Source organism: Salminus brasiliensis, chromosome 5, assembly GCF_030463535.1.
Source record: "Salminus brasiliensis chromosome 5, fSalBra1.hap2, whole genome shotgun sequence".
In the NCBI taxonomy this organism is placed as follows: Eukaryota; Metazoa; Chordata; class Actinopteri; order Characiformes; family Bryconidae; genus Salminus; species Salminus brasiliensis.
This window is the reverse complement of record NC_132882.1, coordinates 948,301-969,942: the sequence shown is the minus strand read 5'-3', so window position 1 is coordinate 969,942 and position 21,642 is coordinate 948,301. Positions and strand designations below refer to the sequence as shown.

Sequence of the window (21,642 nt, the reverse complement as noted above, 5' to 3'; positions counted from 1 at the left end):
GAAGACCAGGCAGGAGTGAGCTGCAGTAGTCAAGTCCTGAATCAAAAATGTTAAGAAGCAAAACCTTCTTAACTGTCAAAGAAAGTCAAGGTAAAAAGATTTTAGTCATTTTGGAGCATTTCTATTGGTCCATTAATCATTACATTTTGATAAAGAACATCTGTATAAAGAACATTTGCCAGATTAACATTATGAAGTATTGATATATTGATATAGACTATAGATAAAAGACTATAGATTTATTTTTTTATATAGACTATAGATAAAAGGTTGGGTTGGGGTTTTGTGAGATAATTTGTATCATGCATACATCACATATACATCTCTCCTCTATGTTTATGTAGTTACAAACCCATGCTCAGTCCTGTATGATGCATGTGCATATACACACACATTCCAGACAGGGCTTTAAATCATGTTCTAAAAGCAGAATCTTTGACTTTCCTCAAAATATCACTTTAATGTTTTTCCATAACAGATCTTCTGCCCACTAACCTGCCTGGATACGAACCGAGTCACCCTCCGCTGGGCAGCAACCGAGGCGAGACATCTCCTGCCCTCAGACTGGCCTCCTCTGCTCCTCTCCAGATGGTGAATACTCACATGCTGGGTTCTACAGTAACGTAGGTCATTTCTACTTCTGTGGTTCTCTTCGTATGTAGGGGTTTGGTCATAACAGGCAATGTGGAGAGGGTCAGTCTCAACAGCACAACATAACCCTACCACCTGCATCCCCCAGGGGTCAATTTATGGTCCACTGCTGTTCCATATGTAAACATAATTACTGAGTTCTGTGAGCAGTGACCTATACAGACGACACCCAGCTCATAAACTCAACCAAACCAGACCATGGTCTGTAGTTCTGACTGATAGAAAGCTGATCAAATTAGTCATATATTCACTTCATTGAATCATTGAAATGTCATGTTCCTCTTATTGTAAAAGAACTTTAGATCAGTTACAGATGTTTAGGAAATTCTGTATGAATTATGTATTAAATTAATGAACATATTCGTAAGATAAGCACATATTAATATCTATGCTAGAAGAATTGTAATTTCATTCATTTATGATGACAGATATGATGTCTTTAAGGAACATAGTGGGCTTAATTGTGTAGGTATGATTGCTTTAGCTCTGTCGTATCAGATGTGAAGTGAAATGTTTGTTTTTATACTGAACAAACCAGGATGATAAAGGTTCTTTTAAATGTAGAGGTGTGCGTGGTTCTATCTGTGTCTGGGTTCCAGTTTAAGCTCACACTAAAGTACAGCATTTATACGGGATTAGTTTTACACAGTAATGTACTTTTACCACACGGAACAGTTGAGCATCTTCACGTCTGAGTAGCTAAACCAAACTAAACCTGAGTGTCTTCTGGTGCTGGACAGCCTAGTCCATAAAAATGACCTGGTGGATTCAGGAGATACACTAGTAATAATTCCGTCACCACCTCCCCAGGTGAACTCACCCCGTGTGATCGGAGCTTACTTCTGCTGAAACAGTAGCAGCAACCCGTCTGAACCGAAAATCCCAGCTTCTCAAATGTTCTCATATGAAAGTCGTGAAATGAACACTTTCACAGGCTGACCTCGTCGACTCGCAGGGTTATATATAAGTACAGCGGTATGAAAAAGTTTGGGCACCCCTGATCATTTTGATGATTTTCCTTTATAAGCAATTTCAGTTAAATATTCCTATAGCAGATGAACACAGTGAAATTAAGTTTATAGAATTTACAGAAAGTGTGCAAGAATTATTTAAACAAAATTAGGAAGGTGCATAAATCTGGGCACCCCAACAGAAAAATGACATCAATTATCAGCAAAACTATCAGGGGTGCCCAAACCTTTTCATTCCACTGTATATTATTAAAAATAAGACAGCATCTGTTCTTGGGGTCTCTCTGAGGAGAAAGGTCAACATTTCTAAAGACTTCTTAATAATAATAACATTAGAAGAGCACAGCCTGCATCAACCAGGCTACTCAGAGTTGTGCAATATCTGTAATTATATTGTATATATTTTCATCATCCACTGTGTAAATTTGTGTATATTTTTGTTTTTTTTTAGTTGTGTTATTTATTGTATGTTTAAGCACCTTAAGGATTGCTGCTCAATTTCGTTGTACATTGTGCAATGACAATAAAAGTATCGTATCGTATCGTATCGTAACCATCCCCCAAAATATCTTTCATCTAGCTCTCCTTGCTTCTTTAGTTGTAGCCCTCGTGCTATGAGGCTAATGTAGCTAACATATATCCCACCAATGGGGCAGTGGTGCTCAGCGGGTAGAGCTCCGGGATACTGACGACAGGGTTGTGGGTTCGACACCTGGGTTCGTAAAGCTGCCACTTGAGCAAGGCCCTTCACCCTCTCTGCTCCCCGGGTGCTCTGGGCACTGGTACTCACTAAAAGAGGAAGTTCCATCTGTGTCCGTCACAAATGGTAAATATGGTTGTAAATGAAATTAGCATGATGCTAACTGCAGGTCTCAACCATCACACACTCCTAAAACTAGGTGGAGGTGTTTAGCTTGATGACCAGCTTGATGTCCAGCTATAGGGCATGGTTTGGCCTGGATGAGCAGCTTTTCAACCCCCTTGACCATCACAGACCAGCTTAGAACCCAGTCTGGACCCAGCTGTCAGAAACACCTGGTGTAGATCTAGATTTGTCAGCAGGAACATTAGCCTCGTAGCTTCAGGGTAGCACTGCAGAGGCGTCTCAGCCGATGGTCGGGGTAAAGGGCGGTCTTATTTCCCGCTGCCAAACCATCGCTCTAAATGAGACAGTGTGAGATGTTTGCACCTGCCTGAAAGGCCGCTGCAGCTGGGCGATGGTCAGATGTATGGGTAGGAAAGCCCACAGCTGCTGAGAAATATTAGCCAGCTGACTGAATTAGCCCAAACAGACAGTGTACTTTTATTAGCGGCTCACCGAAGGCCTGATCCACTGACTCCGTTTCGCATGGCGGGAGCAGCTGAAGTGTGTGACTTGCTGATGCAGTTAGCGTAGCATCAGCCTTTAGCATTCTGTCCTGTTACTCCGGCATTAGCATAGCAGTACAGCGCGGCGCGTAGACGGTCATAAACCAGTGCTGAGGGCTGTTCTCAGTCCTCCATCCTGCTTCTATCATTTCATTACCCTCCGTCCCTCCATCCCTCCATCCCCCATCTCTCCCTCTCTTCCCCTACACCCCCTCCCTCCCTCTCCCTCTCTCTCTCTCTGAAGGACAGAGGGTTTCCCACATCTCACAGTTGCTATGGTAACACTGCAGAGAGAGTGAGAGGGAGGGAGAGGACAAAGCACAGAGGAGAGAGAGAGCGAGAGAGCGAGGGAAAGAGGGAGAAGGAGGATGTGGGTAAGATTGTGACATGCTAAATGCTAACCGCAGCCTCAGAAGAGCCTCCATGTTGGCTTTGAGACACACACACACACACACACACACACACACACACACACACACCTATACACTGAATTATTAAATGTATCTCACAGGTTTGCAGATCAGATCAAATGAGATCAGACCAGATTAGCATTGTATGGTTTGTATGAGAGTCGTGTGTTTCTGTGTGTGTGTGTGTTTCTGTGTGTGTGTGTGTGTGTGTGTGCAGTGCTGACGAAGCTACATGACTAAACATCTCCTCCATTTGCGGCGGCGCTCTGCCGCACCGCTGGCGTGTGGTCATGTGACCGGGACAGACAGAAACAGAGGCTGTGTTAGAAAAGCACAATGTCCAGGTTTTTATTGGTAAAGTCAGTGTAGCGAATGGCACAGCTCCGACGCTCACACACAGAAGCTTTTGGCACAACCTCTGACCTCTGACCTGGGACTCGTCCTGCATCAGCATCGGCCACAGAACTCTCCGCCCCCCTCCCAAAACCCCAACCCCCACAAAGCACACAGGGCATCGACTTTATCAAATCAAAAACGGAAAGAAAGTCTGATCAATTCATACAAAGAAACAAACAACAGAACAGGACGAAGCAGTCGGGGGGAGGGAGGGCAGGTAGGGGTGAGCACTGTTGTCTGATCATGTTCCTGAGAGTGAGAGAGAGTGAGAGAGAGAGTGAGAGAGAGAGTGAGAGAGAGAGTGAGAGAGGGTGCATCTCATAACTCTAATTGATGCCTCCTCAAGTCCTCGTTCCTGGAAATCTCTAAGGACAGACTGTCCAACGGTTTGTCCCTCTGTACTGCAGTAACAGCCTCCACCCGTCTGGGAAGGCTTTACACTACATGCAGCACATTGCTGTTAGGATTTGATTGCACTCAGCCCCAAATATGAGAGCAGAGAGCATCAGTGTACTCATCCGAAACGCCCCATCATCACTCCAAAGAAGCCCACAGCCCCACACTGGGGGGCTGTATACCTCTCTATCTCACGCTCGGCATTGCTCACGTACCCCAGAGCCCACCTTGAGGAGGCTGGACTGACTCAGTAGAAAGAGTGTCTGGATACCTTTGGACACAGTGTTCCTTAAATGCACTTCAAGGAATCGAGAAGCGAGGAAGCTTCCGGAGCACAGCCCCAGTTCTGATTACTGGAGGATTGCTAGTGAGAGGATGACGAGGGGATGACGAAGGTAGTGAAGCTGTGGTTGGACTTCACTGAATCAGACCTGTGAGAGACGTTAGCTGATCATGAGCCTGAGTCCACACCAATCAGCCATAACATTAAAACCTAACACTGCCTAATACTCTGCAGGTCCCACTTGACCCAACCGCTCGAGGCATGGACTCTGCAAGACCTCTGAAAATGTCCTGTGGGATCTGACACCAAGATGTTCCAGTTGTCCAGTAAGATGTGAGCTGGGCAGGACCTCCATGAGCATCACTAAACCTTGGGTGCCCATGACCCCGGCTGTCCTTCCTTTTGGTACTTCCTTTTGAACTTTTAATAAGTACTGACCACCCCACAAGACCTGCTTGATGTTCTGGAGATATTCTGACCTAGTCGTCTAGAACATCAAAATCTGGTTCTTGTCAAACTGTCTGGACAGGAGACACTGGAACCAGATCATCCATGTTCTTCACGTCCCCTGACAGGAGTTTTAATGTTATGGCTGATTGGTGTGTTGACAGCAGAGTGACTGACGTTCTGAACTGGTAGATGGGCGTTTCACGTGATGGAGCTATCTAGAACCCCATCTTCGTCTTCGACTCGTTTCACCGGCTGATCCACAGTTTATTAGCCTTGCTGAGTTCTGTTTGTCTCATGAAGCCTACAGTTACAGACAGCTTTCCACACGGCTCAGTCTGGTTGGTGTAGTATAGTGGGTGTAGTGGGTAACAACACCACCTTCCCTGTGGCAGACTACAGTTCAGTTCACTAACTGGACAACCCCACCACTCCACGCCAATAAGAGTTCTCATTTGAGACCCCTAACTCTACACTCACCCACCTGTGGAACATCATCCACCTGTAGGAGCTCTGAATAAGCACTGTAGATGTAGCTGTCTCACACACTACAGCCGGTTCCTCTGTCTTGTCTACCTCAGAAGGTGGAGCTCAGACACGAGGAAAGGAAAGGAGGTGAAGTTACAGCTTTGAGATGCACCCAGAGAGACGGAGCAGAGGGAGGGTGGAGGAGGTTGGGGGTGGGGTGACCGTGACAGAAAGAGAGAAATGCAAACACTTCCATAAACCTTCTGTCTGTATCGAATACTGAACGAGGATTATTCACACTGACAGTCAAAAATAGAGAGTATTTTACATCTGTAGGTTATTTACACAGCAACACACAGAGGAGTGAGCAGACCGAGAGAGGGGGGAGAGAGAGAGACTGGGAGGGGAGAGAGAGAGAGAGAGAGCGAGAGAGAGAGAGAGAGAGAGAGACTGGGAGGAGAGAGAGAGAGAGAGAGAGAGAGAGAGAGAGAGAGAGAGAGAGAGAGAGAGACAGAGAAAGAGAGACTGGGAGGAGAGAGAGAGAGAGAGAGAGAGAGAGAGAGAGAGAGGAGGGAGAGAGAGAGAGAGAGACAGAGAGAGAGAGAGAGAGAGAGAGAGAGAGAGAGGGAGAGAGAGAGACAGAGAGAGAGAGAGAGAGGGAGGGAGAGAGAGAGAGAGAGACAGAGAGAGAGAGAGAGAGAGAGAGGGAGAGAGAGAGACAGAGAGAGAGACAGAGAAAGAGAGACTGGGAGGAGAGAGAGAGAGAGAGAGAGAGAGAGAGAGAGGGGGAGAGAGAGAGAGAGAGAGAGAGAGAGAGAGAGAGAGAGAGAGAGAGAGAGGGAGAGAGAGAGAGAGAGAGAGAGAGAGGGATGAAGCTTTGATGACAAAAGGTTTGCTTACAGTATGGCTAAGCGTAGCATGACTCCGGCAGACTGTCTGATCTCTCGCCTGTTAAATCAATCCAACCATCCAACACTGATCAGACCTGGTTAATCAATCCACCACTGATCAGACTTATTTATCCAACTATAATCAGGCTTGGTAATCTTACACTGATCAGACTTCTTAATTCAAAATTGATCAGACTTATTACTCCAAAATTGATCAGATTTGGTTATCCAATCATCCATCAGCTTTAGTAAATATACATTGATTTTTGTAATCAATCCAACACTGATCAGGTCTATTTAACCTAATCAGATCATTAATCAAACACTAATCAGAGTTGTTAATCAGACATGGCTTTTTTTCAACACAGATCATATCTGTTAATGCAACACTGATCAGACCTGTTTAATCAATCTCATTCTGATCAGACTAGGTCAGCAGCACAGTCTGCATGGAGTCAGACAAGGCAGAGAGAAATGCTCTCCTACATACGGTGCAGTGATGGCTAATCATATGCTGGTGCATGATGGGACATGTAGTTTTGCTGGCTGTGGAGAGGAGGCAGAACAGAGATGAATGTGGAACACTAGAACATCCGTCCTGAACCTCCACCTGACTTCATCCAACCCACAATAACAACCAACCAGACAGTGTGAGGCACACACACACACACTCACACACACACACTCACACACAGAAAAGAGAGAATGGGCGAGAGAATGAGTGAAAACAAGCAAATTAGCATACAACTGCATGAGCATGTAATTTGCATTGTACCTATTGTGTATTTCTGTGTGTGTGTGTGTGTGTGCTGTGGTTTCCTCATCTGGTTCTAGTGTTCCAGTGGTACTGAGAGCAGACATGTGTGCTAGCTGGTGTAAATGCTAATCCGATGTTACATAAATCCATATGAGCAGAATCTGACTGCAGCTAATTCTCCACTAGCGTCAATGTATGACTAAACGACCTTTCTATAACGCCCTTCTGAAGCTGTGCATCAGCTTACACCACAGACCGCAGATGCTGCTAAAGCCGTCTCCTAGCAACAGTGTAGCAACCAGCTAGCTGGAGAGCTATAGCCTCTGTATAAGGCGAGCACAGATGCTAAGCACGGGAAGAAAGCCTCAACTCGGACCCCAGATACAACCCAGCCAACCTCCCACACCCTCACACACCCCTGCAACCTGCACTGCCCCTTCTGACAGACCTACTGAATAACACAGAACCAAAAAATCAAATAAATAAAGACAGATATAAACAATAGATGTTATTTTTATTTACTTATTAATTGACAAAAGTATTGGGACACCAGCTTTTTCACTGTTTCTTCTGAAATCAAGGCTATTAAAGAGCTGATCCTGCTTCTGTTGGAGTAACTGTCTCTACTGTCCAGAGAAGAAGACTTTCTACTAGATTCTGGAGGAGGAGCATTGCTGTGAGGATTTGATTGCATTCAGCAACAAAAGCATTAGTGAGGTCAGAATGTCACCCCAAACTCCCCAACTCATCCCATCCAAAAGTACTGGATGGAGCTCCACCATCATCACTCCAGAGAACATTTGGACACACAGTGTAGCTGGAGTTTGGTTTAGCCGCAGCGTCTGTTCACTTGCCACTGCCTCATCTCTCGATTCTAATTTTAGAATAAAGTCTCTTCTTGAAATCTTCTCACTGGAGCCTCAGACAATCTCAGCGGTCCGAGGCTCCTTCTCCTCACCAGGCTCTGAAACTTCCCCAAGCAGAATTCTTCTACTTGGTGAACATGTCTGTTCCCTCCTGATCCTGCGTATCTTACTCAGGCTGTGTTGTTTTACTCTGCTGAAGCTGGAAGTCGGAACCTGTTGGTCAGTTTTTACCTTCGCTATTTTCTGAGGGAAACCAGATGGAGCTGTGTTGCCAAGGTAACGACGGATGTGCTGGAACAGCGGGAAAAAGAGGCGTCTTTCAGGTAAATGGTCAAAACGAGCGCTACAGCCTTTCTGGGGTTAAGTAGTACAGCGTATATCGACCATTTTCCATATCCGCATACCATTACGCAAGAGCTGCACTTCATTCACAAAAGCTCTGGATATCTGCAGCGGCCCACCCAGTGGGTTCCTCTAGCAGGTACACAGCTGCAGCCTTACAGAGTTCTAGATCACCTGCAGAATGGCGGGCGCATCAGGCCGGATCATGGATCATGTGGTACTTATGCACGTTAATAAAGTGGCGATACTTCGTCACCTCTGGTTCTTGTATCCAAGAGCTTTAAAGGAACATTTCAGAGGTCTGAACACACGGCTCACGGTCCAAATCCGGATGTTCGTAAAGATATCGCTCGGCAGTACTTCCTCCTCTCGCAGTCAATCAGCGGGTCAGCAGCTTATTTGACAGAGTGGTAAATATAAACCAACCAGACTGAACCAAAGCTGTTTTATTCAGTTGCCTGTCAGACCCAGTAGGGGGCGCTAGTAACGCCAGAAACACAGATAAACCCCACTGCAGAGATAAAGGAGCCGCAAAAGCTGAGTGATCACACGTATGTCAACGGACACCACAGAAACATGGACACCACAGGAGCCCTGGTGAAGGTGGTAAAGTGCTGCTGGGTTTGGGGCAGGTGGTCTCGGATCAGGTCTAAGAGTTTCCTGTTGTTCTCAGCTTCCAGATGCTGTGGAGCCGAACCCAGCACTAGGTTCCTAATCTCAGCAACAGCCCCGTCAGGAGCGTCTAGTGCATCTGTGAGCTGCTCGGTGTGACGGATCTGCCTCAGCCGGTCTGTTCTACGGGTTCTCGGTTTGACCCCTTAAACTCTGCATGTCTGTATTTTATGGGCCCTAAAATAGAACCCTGTGGGACTCTCAAAATCTGGTAAACAGATTAATAACTGAAGCGTTACGCTGGGGTTTGAGGGGTTAATAGCGGTCAGGATTTAGTAATAATCCTGTTGTATCAGTGCTGTGCTCGTTGGTGCTGTGCCTGGTGCTGACTGGTGCTACACCACCAGTCCAGGTCTGCACCGCTTCTCAACACTCAGCATTTTCCAAAGAATTCACATAAACCTGCAGCCTCTGTTACAGCTCCCGCCTCCAGGGGTTCTTCCTAAGCCCTTAAGCCCTTGTGTCCTGACATCATTAACCCCAGCATCTAACGACAGTCTTAAACCCTAGACCCTAGACCCTATTTATAACCCTTAACTGGAAGTGCCCGGATCAGAACCCCCAACCAAACCCCTGCACTGAATCTTTCAATAGTTTTTATTACTTCAGATCTGCGCAGAACCTCCTCACCATATACTCTACTCCTGCAGCACCGTTCTGCTCATCTCCCACTAGAACACCAGCACACTCTAGAACGTTCAGACCACAGAGCGTGATTTGCCTGTTTGTGTTGACCCCGGAGCACACTGACCCAAGTTCTCAGACAAACCCAAATGTTGGGTTGGTGTGAGGTACCTGTGCATGATCGCTGGGAGACTCTGAAATGTTCTTCCCCATTTCCGATTCTCTAGAACGTTCTGCATTCACACTGTTCTAGACTGTCCCATTGCCCCTTTACTGTACAGTCTATATATAGACTTCCCTAAGGCCAGCCCACAGTTCTGGTTCTAGAATTCCCCAAAACATTCTCCTCCTCTCACACTGTTCTAGAACATTCTCCTTCATACTGTTTTAGAACGTTCTCCTCCTCTCACACTGTTCTAGAACATTCTCCTTCATACTGGTTTAGAACGTTCTCCTCTCACACTGTTCTAGAACATTCTCCTTCATACTGGTTTAGAACGTTCTCCTCCTCTCACACTGTTCTAGAACATTCTCCTTCATACTGGTTTAGAACGTTCTCCTCCTCTCACACTGTTCTAGAACATTCTCCTTCATACTGGTTTAGAACGTTCTCCTCTCACACTGTTCTAGAACATTCTCCTTCATACTGGTTTAGAACGTTCTCCTCCTCTCACACTGTTCTAGAACATTCTCCTTCATACTGGTTTAGAACGTTCTCCTCCTCTCACACTGTTCTAGAACATTCTCCTTCATACTGGTTTAGAACGTTCTCCTCCTCTCACACTTCTAGAACATTCTCCTTCATAGTGTTTTAGAACGTTCTCCTCCTCTCACACTGTTCTAGAACATTCTCCTTCATACTGTTTTAGAACGTTCTCCTCCTCTCACACTGTTCTAGAACATTCTCCTTCATACTGGTTTAGAACGTTCTCCTCCTCTCACACTGTTCTAGAACATTCTCCTTCACCACACTGGTTCAGAACTTCCTGTTACATTTTCTCCATTTACACTGCTGGAGAATGTTCTCCCCACCCTCATTTGTACTGTTCTAGAATGTTCATTGTAGTTTACCCCCTAATCACACTGCTCTCCTTCACTTACACAGTTCTAGATCGCTGTTCCTCTTTAGTACTGTTCTAGACTCTCTATTCATCAGCTTGACCGGTCTGGACTGCTGCCGGCTGCTGGAGAGGGGGGGGGGGGGTCGGTGTCCTCCAGGGTTCAGCTCTCAGGGGTGAGGAACGCATGAACTCAGACAAACTGAAAAACAGCAAAACCTCGGCCAGAGTGAAATGACACACACACACACTCTCTCTCACACACACACACACACACACACACACACACACACACACATACACACACTCTTCACATATCCTCATCTACCCTCTACCCCCTCCCCCAGAGAATGGGGAACCGTGCGGGTTCTGCGCATAGGCAAACGTGTGTGTGTGTGTGTGTGTGTGTGTGTGTGGTGTTAAGTTCAGGTTACGATGAACTGATCCTCATTTTGTGCATTAGAATTCCACAGCTCAGCAGTCAGAGTGGAGATGAGAGTGTGTGTGTGTGTGTGTGTGTGTGTGTGTGTGTGTGTGTGTGCGTGTGTGTGTGTGTGTGTGTGTCCCCAGCGACAGCAGTTCCACTGTTCATTTCAGAATAATCAGTTTCAGCTTCAGCTCACTCTCTCACACGCACACACACACTACCTGTGAGGGCAGAGATATCAATGATGTCATCCTCAGGTGTGTGAGCGTGTGATTTCGGACAGGTCTATGAGCGCTCTTCACCTGTATGGGCGGGGTCTGTCTGTAGCAAACCAACAAACGTAGGGAATTACGCTACTTGGATATAGACTATATTTTATACACAGATACAACTTTGTAGAAACTGCAAAAAAAGACGCTTTCTTTGGCACTTCAGTACGAGACAGTGCCGTGTCCAGTTCGTCTGTACAAACGCCGTCCAGGGGACTCGACAATAATCCTCCGAGTCTGTCTGTCCGGGACGAAGCTTCCGCAATGTCAAACTCCGTCAACATCCGCCCCACTGGCATACCAACCAGGCTCCTCAATGCCTCAGCGTGTGTCTGTGGATATAAGTGTGTGTGTATGTGTGTATATGTGTGTCTGTGTGTGTGTGTGTGTGTGTGTGTGTGTGTGTGTTCAGATCTGTGTCTCCTGCACACTCTCCTTGGATCCATTGGACAGCAGCAGAGGCTCGGTCTGAGTGCTGGGGGTGTGGCTAAGGCTCTTCAGCGTACCGTGGAACGCCATCGCCATCGGGATGGGGATGGGTAAGGGTGGAGAGGTGGATCCGGGGTTGAGGGAATCTCCGGAGACGGCCGTCGTCGGGTTCATGGATGCGCACTGTTTCTTGGAGGTGGGGCTGGTCTTGTTGTTCAGGATGCCTCCGGTTTGGCCCGGCCCAACGCTCAGTCCCAGAACATTGTTGTTGAAGTGGTGAGGTTTGTAGTAGTGATTGACGTGCTCGGCCCGGCCGATGTTGGGCAGAGTGACGATTTCGGGGTCGTGTATCCGCAGGCTTTGTCCGATTCCTCCGGTTCCCGTCCCGCTCGCGTGGACCGTGGACCCACCAGCGATGCCGCTGGCACCCCCTGCCGGGCCCATTTCGTCCTCCACGTTGATGATCTCTATTGCACGGGCAGGTCCGTGATGTTTGTGGAGCTGGTGCTGCTTACGCAGCTTGTAGAAGACCACCAGCATGACGGCTGCCATGAAGGTGATGGCCACGAAGCAGCCGATGATGATCTTCGTCGTCTTCATCACGTCCTCCAGGCCGGACAGGTTGGCCATGTCCGTGATGACCGAGACTGTGAAGGGGCGGTCGGGAGCGCGGGTGGCATGAGGCGGAAGGGAGGACAGCGCAGTACCCGAAGGCCCCGGAGATGCGGATGCGGCCGTGGGCCCTGGAAAACTGATGAAGGTCTCATTGACAAACTGCCGCGCCGAATCGTGCGCGTCCTGCCCTGTTTCCATTGTTTCCACAGTAACGGTCGTGAAGTAGCTGTATCCGTTGCCAGGGTCGGAGGCGGAGACGTTGAGGACTGCGGTTGCCGTGGTGTTTCCGGCAGAGTTGGTCACCATGCAGGTGTACGGACCCGTGTCCTGCATGGTCACGTTGGTAAAGTTCAGAGTCCCGTCATGCAGAACTGAGATGCGTACCTTGTAAGCGCCGTGGGTCATTAGGGTTCCGTTAGGGGTCAGCCAATTGACAGAAGTCATCGAGGTCCCAGTGCGGCACTTCAGCTCTGCCGCCATTCCTTCGGTCACGTTTAGGTCAGTCGGTGGCTCGACAATCACAGGCGCATAGCAGGTGAAGTCTCTCTGGTCCAGGTCACCGATGTAGCGGCCTTTCGTTCCAGGAGGAGCATGGCAACGGGCGCAGCAGGTGGAATTATCCGGCACGGTCTCCTTGAGCCACCAGCTAAGCCACAGAACATCACAGTTACACACCCAGGGATTATGGTTCAGGTGCACCCGCTCCAACTGCTGCAAGGGTGTGAACAGGTCGTGAGGCAAGGAGTGAAGGGAATTGTGGGACAGATTGAGCTCCTCCAAGTTCTTCAGGTCGTCAAAAGCATTGCGCTCAATCAAGGCTATGCGGGAGTGCATGAGCCACAGCTTGCGAAGAGACACCAGGCCCTGGAAAGATCCAGGACGCACCACTCCAAGCTGGTTCCCGGATAATTCCAGCTCCTCCAGTCGCACCAGTGGTGTCAGGTTGGGCACATCCTTTAACCCACACATTCCCAGGTTGAGGAAACGTAAGTTCACCAAACCCTCGAACGCCGCCTCCGAGATGAAGCTGAGCTTCCGCAGTTCACCGAGGTCCAGCCGCCGCAGGGACGGGACGCGGTGGAAGGCGTAGGCAGGAAGCGTCTCGATGGGATTGTTTCTCAACCAAAGTTCTCGCAGCTTGCTGAGGTACTCGAACGCTTGCGACGGCACCAGCGGCAGCCGGTTGTCAAACAACTCCAGCGTGATGAGGTTGGGCAGCCCATTAAATGCTCCGACTTCAATCTGGCGGATGTGATTCTTGGACAACTGCAAAATCTCCAGGTGACTCAGGTGCTTAAAGGTGTCTGACTTGATCAGCTGCAGAAAGAAGAAGAAGGAGGAGAGGGATGAAGACACAGGCGATAATCAGCATCTCAAACTGCACATGACCACTAAACTCATGACTGTACCACTGTACCTACAGTCAATTTACAATTAGAATTCAGGATCCACACAGAAAGATATTCACTATATGTCCAAATGTTTGTGGACACCCCTTCTAATGAATGCATTCAGCTACTTTAAGCTGCACCCATTGCTGACACAGATGTGCAAATGCACACACACAGCTTGTCTAGTCCCTGTAGAGAAGAAGTACTGCCAATAGAATAGGACTCTCTGGAGCAGATCAACATCATGAACCTACTGGCTCCATGCTGCCTAATGCCAGGCGTGGGCTAGAGGGGTATAAAGCCCCCCAGCATTGAGCTGCAGAGCAGTGGAGCTGTTGCTCCGTCCAATACTTTTGGGATGAGTTGAGGTGGGGTGCTCTTATTGCTAAAAGCCTCATTGCTCCTTCATAATCTTGCAGAAAGTCTTCTTCTCTGGACAGCAGAGACAGGAGAAACTCTTTTTAATACCCTTGATTTCACAAGGAACAATGAATGAGCAGGTGTCTCAATACTTTTGTCCATGTAGTGTATTTTACCTTCTGATTCAGGTTGAGATTATGAATGATGGATTTTCTCTACATAAGAACACACAACAATACTTCCAGCACAAACACCTGGGTGTGCGTTTACCTGTATGGAGTTCTCCTGCAGGTTGAGGTATCGCGTGTTGATTGAGATACTCTGTGGAACTTCATCCAAGCCCTTCCTGGTGCAAATCACTCGACTCGCCTGATTGGAGCAGCTACAGGGGGCGGGGCAAGGGGGACTGGCCTCAGCTAATCTGGGTCCACTGAGATGTGGCCATAACAGCAGCTGGACCAACCAAAGGAGGGGAGAGGGGCTGGAGAGGCCTGTCACCATGGCAGCCCACATGGCAGATGAGTCATGTCCCACCCCCTTTTTCCAAAAAAAAAAAAAAAGATTCGTCAGCACCAGAACGGCAGAGAAGCTCGAGAGCTCTTTCAAATGTTCATTTTCACCAACGTCTGCTGCTGGCGTGCCGTCGGCAGGTTATTCGCAGTAAGTTGTTCAGTCTTCAGCCTTCTGTGAGTGGATGCAAGACATAACACATCGCACCTCCATCAGCAGCCTGGATCACTGTAGAGAGAGAGAGGGGGGGGGGGGGGGGGGTGAATAAAGTGCATACATGCATGGGGTTCAATTTTCCCCCAGCTAAGCATGCGATTCCTCTAAGGACATCACACACATATCATCATCATCATCATCACCTCATCTCTCTCTATCATGAATGACGGACCTGTAGCTTCTGTTCTAGAAGAACTTGATCAGAAACTGATCATAATAATCATTTATACAGCGCACCTCTCAAAGCCAAGCTCCACAACTGAGAGAATCACTGAAATACAGACTATATTTAATATTCCTCATTATTACACATTATTTAACCCTTTAAACACATTACACACTAGCTTCATAACAGAGTAATGAGTAGTTATGTAGGTCATTACGCTTTAATAGACATTTTTTACATCGTACATTGCTTACACATGAGCAGATAATTTTACTCATTTAAAACATTATTTTGTAGAAAAAACAAACAACTTGGTCAATAAAAAAAGATACTTTGACTAGATACATCAGCTCAAACAGCTGTATGATCAATAATTCTCTAATACTCTAAATGTAGTTTAATTATGAGAAATAGTACATGTTATAGTTTCTCATTTAAGATGATCTAACCCCTAAAAGCCTGTTTTGTGGGGAATTAAATAATCTTAGTTCTTATGACAGTAAAAGTAATTATAAGAAATATCACGCATATTACATCATCACCAACGCGTCATCAAAATCACCATCACACCAACACCATTACGATAATCATGATCACCACTGCTATCACTACATTGCCACTTACACCACCCCCATCATAACCATCATAATCACAATCCTACCACCACCACCACAATCACATCACCAAAATCATAATCAGTCATCACTACCACTATCACCAGAATATTTGCTACCATTACACTATCACTATCATCACCAGCATAATCAGTCACTACCTCTACACTATCATCACCAGCATAATCAGTCACTACCTCTACACTATCATCACCAGCATAATCAGTCACTACCACTACACTATCACCACCACTATCATCACCAGCATAATCAGTCACTACCACTACACTATCACCACCACTATCATCACCAGCATAATCAGTCACTACCACTATTATCACCACTACCATCACCAGCAAAATCAGTCACTACCACTACACTATCACCACTATCACTATCAACACCAGCATAATCAGTCACTACCACTAGACTATCACCACCATCACCAGCATAATCAGTCACTACCACTACACTATCACTATCATCACCAGCATAATCAGTCACTACCACTACACTATCACCACCACTATCATCACCAGCATAATCAGTCACTACCACTATTATCACCACTACCATCACTAGCAAAATCAGTCACTACCACTACACTATCACCACTATCACTATCAACACCAGCATAATCTGTCACTACCACTACACTATCACCACCATCACCAGCATAATCAGTCACTACCACTACACTATCACCACCATCACCAGCATAATCAGTCACTACCACTATACTATCACCACCATCACCAGCCACTACCACTACACTATCACCACTATCACTATCATCACCAGCATAATCAGTCACTACCACTACACTATCACTATCATCACCAGCATAATCAGTCACTACCACTATCATCACCGCTATCATCACCAGCATAATCAGTCACTACCACTATCATCACCGCTATCATCACCAGCATAATCAGTCACTACCACTACAATATCACTATCATCACCAGCATAATCAGTCACTACCACTATCATCACCACTACCATCACCAGCAAAATCAGTCACTACCACTACACTATCACAGCATAATCAGTCACTACCACTAGACTATCACCACCATCACCAGCATAATCAGCCACTACCACTATCACTATCAACACCAGCATAATCATTCACTACCACTACACTATCACCACCATCACCAGCATAATCAGTCACTACCACTATACTATCACCACCATCACCAGCCACTACCACTACACTATCAACACCAGCATAATCATTCACTACCACTACACTATCACCACCATCACCAGCATAATCAGTCACTACCACTATACTATCACCACCATCACCAGCCACTACCACTACACTATCACCACTATCACTATCATCACCAGCATAATCAGTCACTATCACTATCATCATCACTATCAACACCAGCATAATCATTCACTACCACTACACTATCACCACCATCACCAGCATAATCAGTCACTACCACTATACTATCACCACCATCACCAGCCACTACCACTACACTATCACCACTATCACTATCAACACCAGCATAATCATTCACTACCACTACACTATCACCACCAACACCAGCATAATCAGTCACTACCACTACACTATCACCACCAACACCAGCATAATCAGTCACTACCACTACACTATCACCACCATCACCACCAGCATAATCAGTCACTACCACTATCATCACCAGCATAATCAGTCACTACCACTATCATCACCAGCATAATCAGTCACTACCACTACACTATCACCACCAACACCAGCATAATCAGTCACTACCTCTACACTATCACCACCAACACCAGCATAATCAGTCACTACCACTACACTATCACCACCAACACCAGCATAATCAGTCACTTCCACTACACTATCACCACCATCACCACCAGCATAATCAGTCACTACCACTACACTATCACCACCAGCATAATCAGTCACTACCTCTACACTATCACCACCAACACCAGCATAATCAGTCACTACCACTACACTATCACCACCATCACCAGCCACTACCACTACACTATCACCACTATCACTATCATCACCAGCATAATCAGTCACTACCACTACACTATCACCACCATCACCACCAGCATAATCAGTCACTACCACTACACTATCACCACCAGCATAATCAGTCACTACCTCTACACTATCACCACCATCACCAGCATAATCAGTCACTACCACTACACTATCACCACCATCACCAGCCACTACCACTACACTATCACCACTATCACTATCATCACCAGCATAATCAGTCACTACCACTACACTATCATCACCATCACCAGCATAATCAGTCACTACCACTACACTATCACCACCAACACCAGCATAATCAGTCACTACCACTACACTATCACCACCAACACCAGCATAATCAGTCACTACCTCTACACTTTCACCACCATCACTATCATCACCAGCATAATCACAACCACTATCATTACAATCACCACCGCCGCCATCACTGTAATCAGTTCTCACCACAATCACTATCATCACTACTTGCTATGATCACCATCAGCACAATCACAACACATTATACCACCATCACATCACCACCATCAGCATCACCATCATAATCAGTCACTACCACTATCATCATCTTTACTGCCACCATCACATCACCAGCATTACCATGACCTTCACATCACCACCGCTATCACCATCATAATCACCTTCATAATCACCACCATCACTGTCTGCTGAACTGTATTTTACACTAACCTGTCTGGATGTTTGATGATTTACCTGATTTCTAGACATTTTTCCATCTCTGGATTCACTGTGCTGATCCTCTGTGGGCAGGACATTCTGCTCGTTTAAAACATTATCTTGTAAAAAGCAAAACTGTTTGACAGATAAAAGCACAGTAAGAAAAATAAGCTGAATAATGTTAGAATGATCTTATGCCATAATATTCCATAGTCATACTGACTGACCGATGATTTCACTAGGTTGTCTGTTTTGCAGTGATACACTGGCTGATGGAGTGCTTTCCAGAAGCAGGACGGGTTGGGCTGAACACTGAGCTCTCAGCAGAGTCAGAACCACAGCGCTACTGAACACACCCTTCTGAAGCTCTGGAGCTGTGAAGCTAATGCAGCCAACCAATTAGCATGATAGTATCATTGCTATATACAGAATATCAGGGTATAATCACAGTACCGGATCTATTGATCAAGGATGTCAGAATTTGGGTTGGTACAGAACAGATACTTAAATTTACACCAAAGTCTAATTCAGTAAAAACACACACTACATACTGCTTACATTAATGAAACGTCAGGTGGATTTCCCCTCTGTTATATACATTAGTACACTACATGGACAAAAATATTGGGACACCTACACATTCCACCTACAGGAGCTTTTATGATATCCTATTCTAAACCCATAGACATTTTCATGGAGTTGTCCCCCTCTGAATCTCTAACAGCTCTCTAGCCACTCTTTTGGGAAGGATTTCTACAAGATCTGTGGGAAGTTCTGCCCGTTCATCCCGAAGAGTGTTTGTGAGGTCAGGAGCTGATATTGGACAGGAGAGCCTGGCTCACAGTCTTTGTTCTAGTTCATCCCATTTATGCCTTTATAGACCCTGCTTTGCGCACTGGGGCACAGTCAGTCATGCTGAAGCTGAAAATGGCCTTCCCCAAAATTACTCCACAGAGTCGGAAGTGTACAGATGTCCAGAATGTCTTGGAATGCTAAAGCACTATAATTCCATCATTGGAACTGAGACCGATCCCTAATCCCATAGCATTATCCCTCCTCCACCAAACTTTACCGCTGACACAGTGCAGCCAGGAAGATACATTCTACTAGAATTCTCCGAAGCCAGACTTGTCCAACAGGCTGCCAGATGTGCGATTCCTCCCGACACAGAACGCCAGAGTCTAGAGTCCAGTGATGGTGTTTGGAGCATGTCTGGAGCTCTGCTGCAGTTACTGAGTCAGTTGGAGGCTTTTCTGCACTCTGCTCTGAGCTCAGCACTCGGCCCTGACCCCGCTCTGTAACTTTACGTGGTCTGACAGACACTCGGTGGCTGAGCTGCTCTCTGTGAGCTGTTCCTCCTAAACTCTTCCACTGTTCAATAATAACACCACTCACAGCTGATGGAGGAAGATCTAGGAGGGAGGAAATTTCACCAGCTGACTTGTTGTTGGTGCAGCGGTGTCTCCTATTACATACAGAACCACGCTGGAGTTCAGTGAGCTCTTCAGAACCTCCCGTTCTTTCACTGATGTGTGGAGGAAAGACAGACTGCAGGACTAGAGGCCTGAGTTTATACAGTTGGAACTGAATAAAACAACCGAGATCTGTGGAATAAATAGGGGTGTCCGAATACTTCCTATAGTTCATATAGTGTATATACATTGCTGAGGCCAAAACAACACCTCCAAAACTGCAGATTTACATGAAATTCCGAAACAATATAAAGAACAACTGCCAGATTTACATTATGGAGAAAAGAGAACAAAAGCTAAAATGAAGATTTTGTGTGACATTAATGATATGTGTATTAGTCTACAGTACTGCAGTACTCTACTGAATTACATATACACATATATATATATATATATATATATATATATATATATATACATACATAACCTACATATGTTACAATCTGAGAACACTGGTACAGAGACTTTACATCATATGAAGGTTCTTTAAACCTTTCAACTTTTACAGAGTATCCTGCATTTATCTGACTAGGGGTTCTACCCAACATCCCTCTCAGACAGTTGAATCCCAGTCTGGCACAAGGAAGGCAGTGTTGTAAACTACTATGGGTTTTATTTTCTAATTTAAAGATGCAGCTTCATCACCAAATAAATGAACATAAGAGTAAATAGAGAATGATTGTATTTTTTATAATCATTTATTTTATAAAATTCTTATTTTATAAATGTTTTATGGCTTCAAAGTTGTGCAGCACCATTTGTCATAGCAATGGTGGAATAACCCATAGAGTAACTCCTAGAAGTTCATCTGTTTATCTGAAAATACCCTACATATCCAAATCCAGCACTCCATTCAGACACTCCTTCTAAAGAGTGGGTTTAGCTACTAAGGTTGCTCTACAAAAAATATCCACTGACCAATAGAACGGGACACCCGGTGGGGTATACAGCTGGAGTGATGAAGCTCCATCCAATGCCCTTGTTCCTACAGTGAAGGAAGAAACTGTAATTCTCTTGATGCCAGAGAAACTCTTGAGGATCAGGCATCCACACACTTCTGGACATGTGAGATATCTATGCTGTATGAATTTGTCCTCCTGAACTGTGGGACTTCTCTTATTTTTCAGTGTAATATCAAACTGATAAAGTCTCTGTTTGCTCAGATCTACCAGGGGTTGTCGTAATTGTGAGACGCTGTAGAAGAGCAGTTATTAAAACAGCTATATGTGTTGATTCAGGTTTAATCATTACCCAGCCCCTTCCCCGTCTCTGCACCGCTGCCCTTCTGAACCCAACATGATAAGCCCCTCCACATGGAAGCTCCTGTGATTACAATTTGTATTCATGTAGTGCTTCCAGCCCTGAGCCACAGGAGGAGAAAAGCATGAAGATCTGAGGCTCGTCTGTCTGCTCTACACACAGCTCTACTGCTAACCACACAGCAACCAGCAGCTAGCTAACACACAGCATTCTTTTTAGCACTTAGTGGTCTGTTGTGGTTTAGCTGGGGTGTTGAGTCAGATTTGAGCACAAGTTTTGATTTTAGAACTATTCATCATCACCATCACCATCAATATTGCCATTATCACTATTTTCAACACCACCAACATCACTATCACCATAACATAATCACCACTATCCTCACCAACACAACAAAGCCATCACCATCATCATTCATCAATATTATCACCACCACCAGTACTACTATCACCAAAAACATTACCACCATCACAAACACAACCGTCATCATTAACACAACCTGTTCCACCATCAACAAAACACAACCATCACCATCATCCCAAACAAAACCATCACCATCATCAACAACATAAACACAACCATC

The 21,642-nt window shown here is 45.9% G+C and overlaps 1 protein-coding gene across 1 annotated transcript; it reads right to left on the bottom strand.

Annotated features, from left to right (window-relative positions):
* Positions 1–3,723: 3,723 nt before the first annotated feature.
* Positions 3,724–14,851, bottom strand: lrrc4bb (leucine rich repeat containing 4Bb). The gene is made up of 2 exons (XM_072679215.1): positions 14,361–14,851; positions 3,724–13,656 (listed from the first exon to the last, which is right to left on the bottom strand). Exons 1-2 carry the CDS (start codon positions 14,601–14,603, stop codon positions 11,704–11,706), a joined length of 2,196 nt encoding a protein of 731 aa, XP_072535316.1. The 5' UTR covers positions 14,604–14,851; the 3' UTR covers positions 3,724–11,703.
* Between the last annotated feature and the right edge of the window lie 6,791 nt (positions 14,852–21,642).

What these genes read in the sequence shown, in the direction of transcription:
- lrrc4bb (XM_072679215.1), bottom strand. Translation starts at nt 14,603, where the DNA reads ATGTGGGCTGCCATGGTGACAGGCCTCTCCAGCCCCTCTCCCCTCCTT. An exon ending in TGCAGGAGAACTCCATACAG is followed by an intron (nt 13,657 to 14,360) that starts GTAAACGCACAC and finishes TTCTTTCTGCAG; the next exon opens with CTGATCAAGTCAGACACCTT.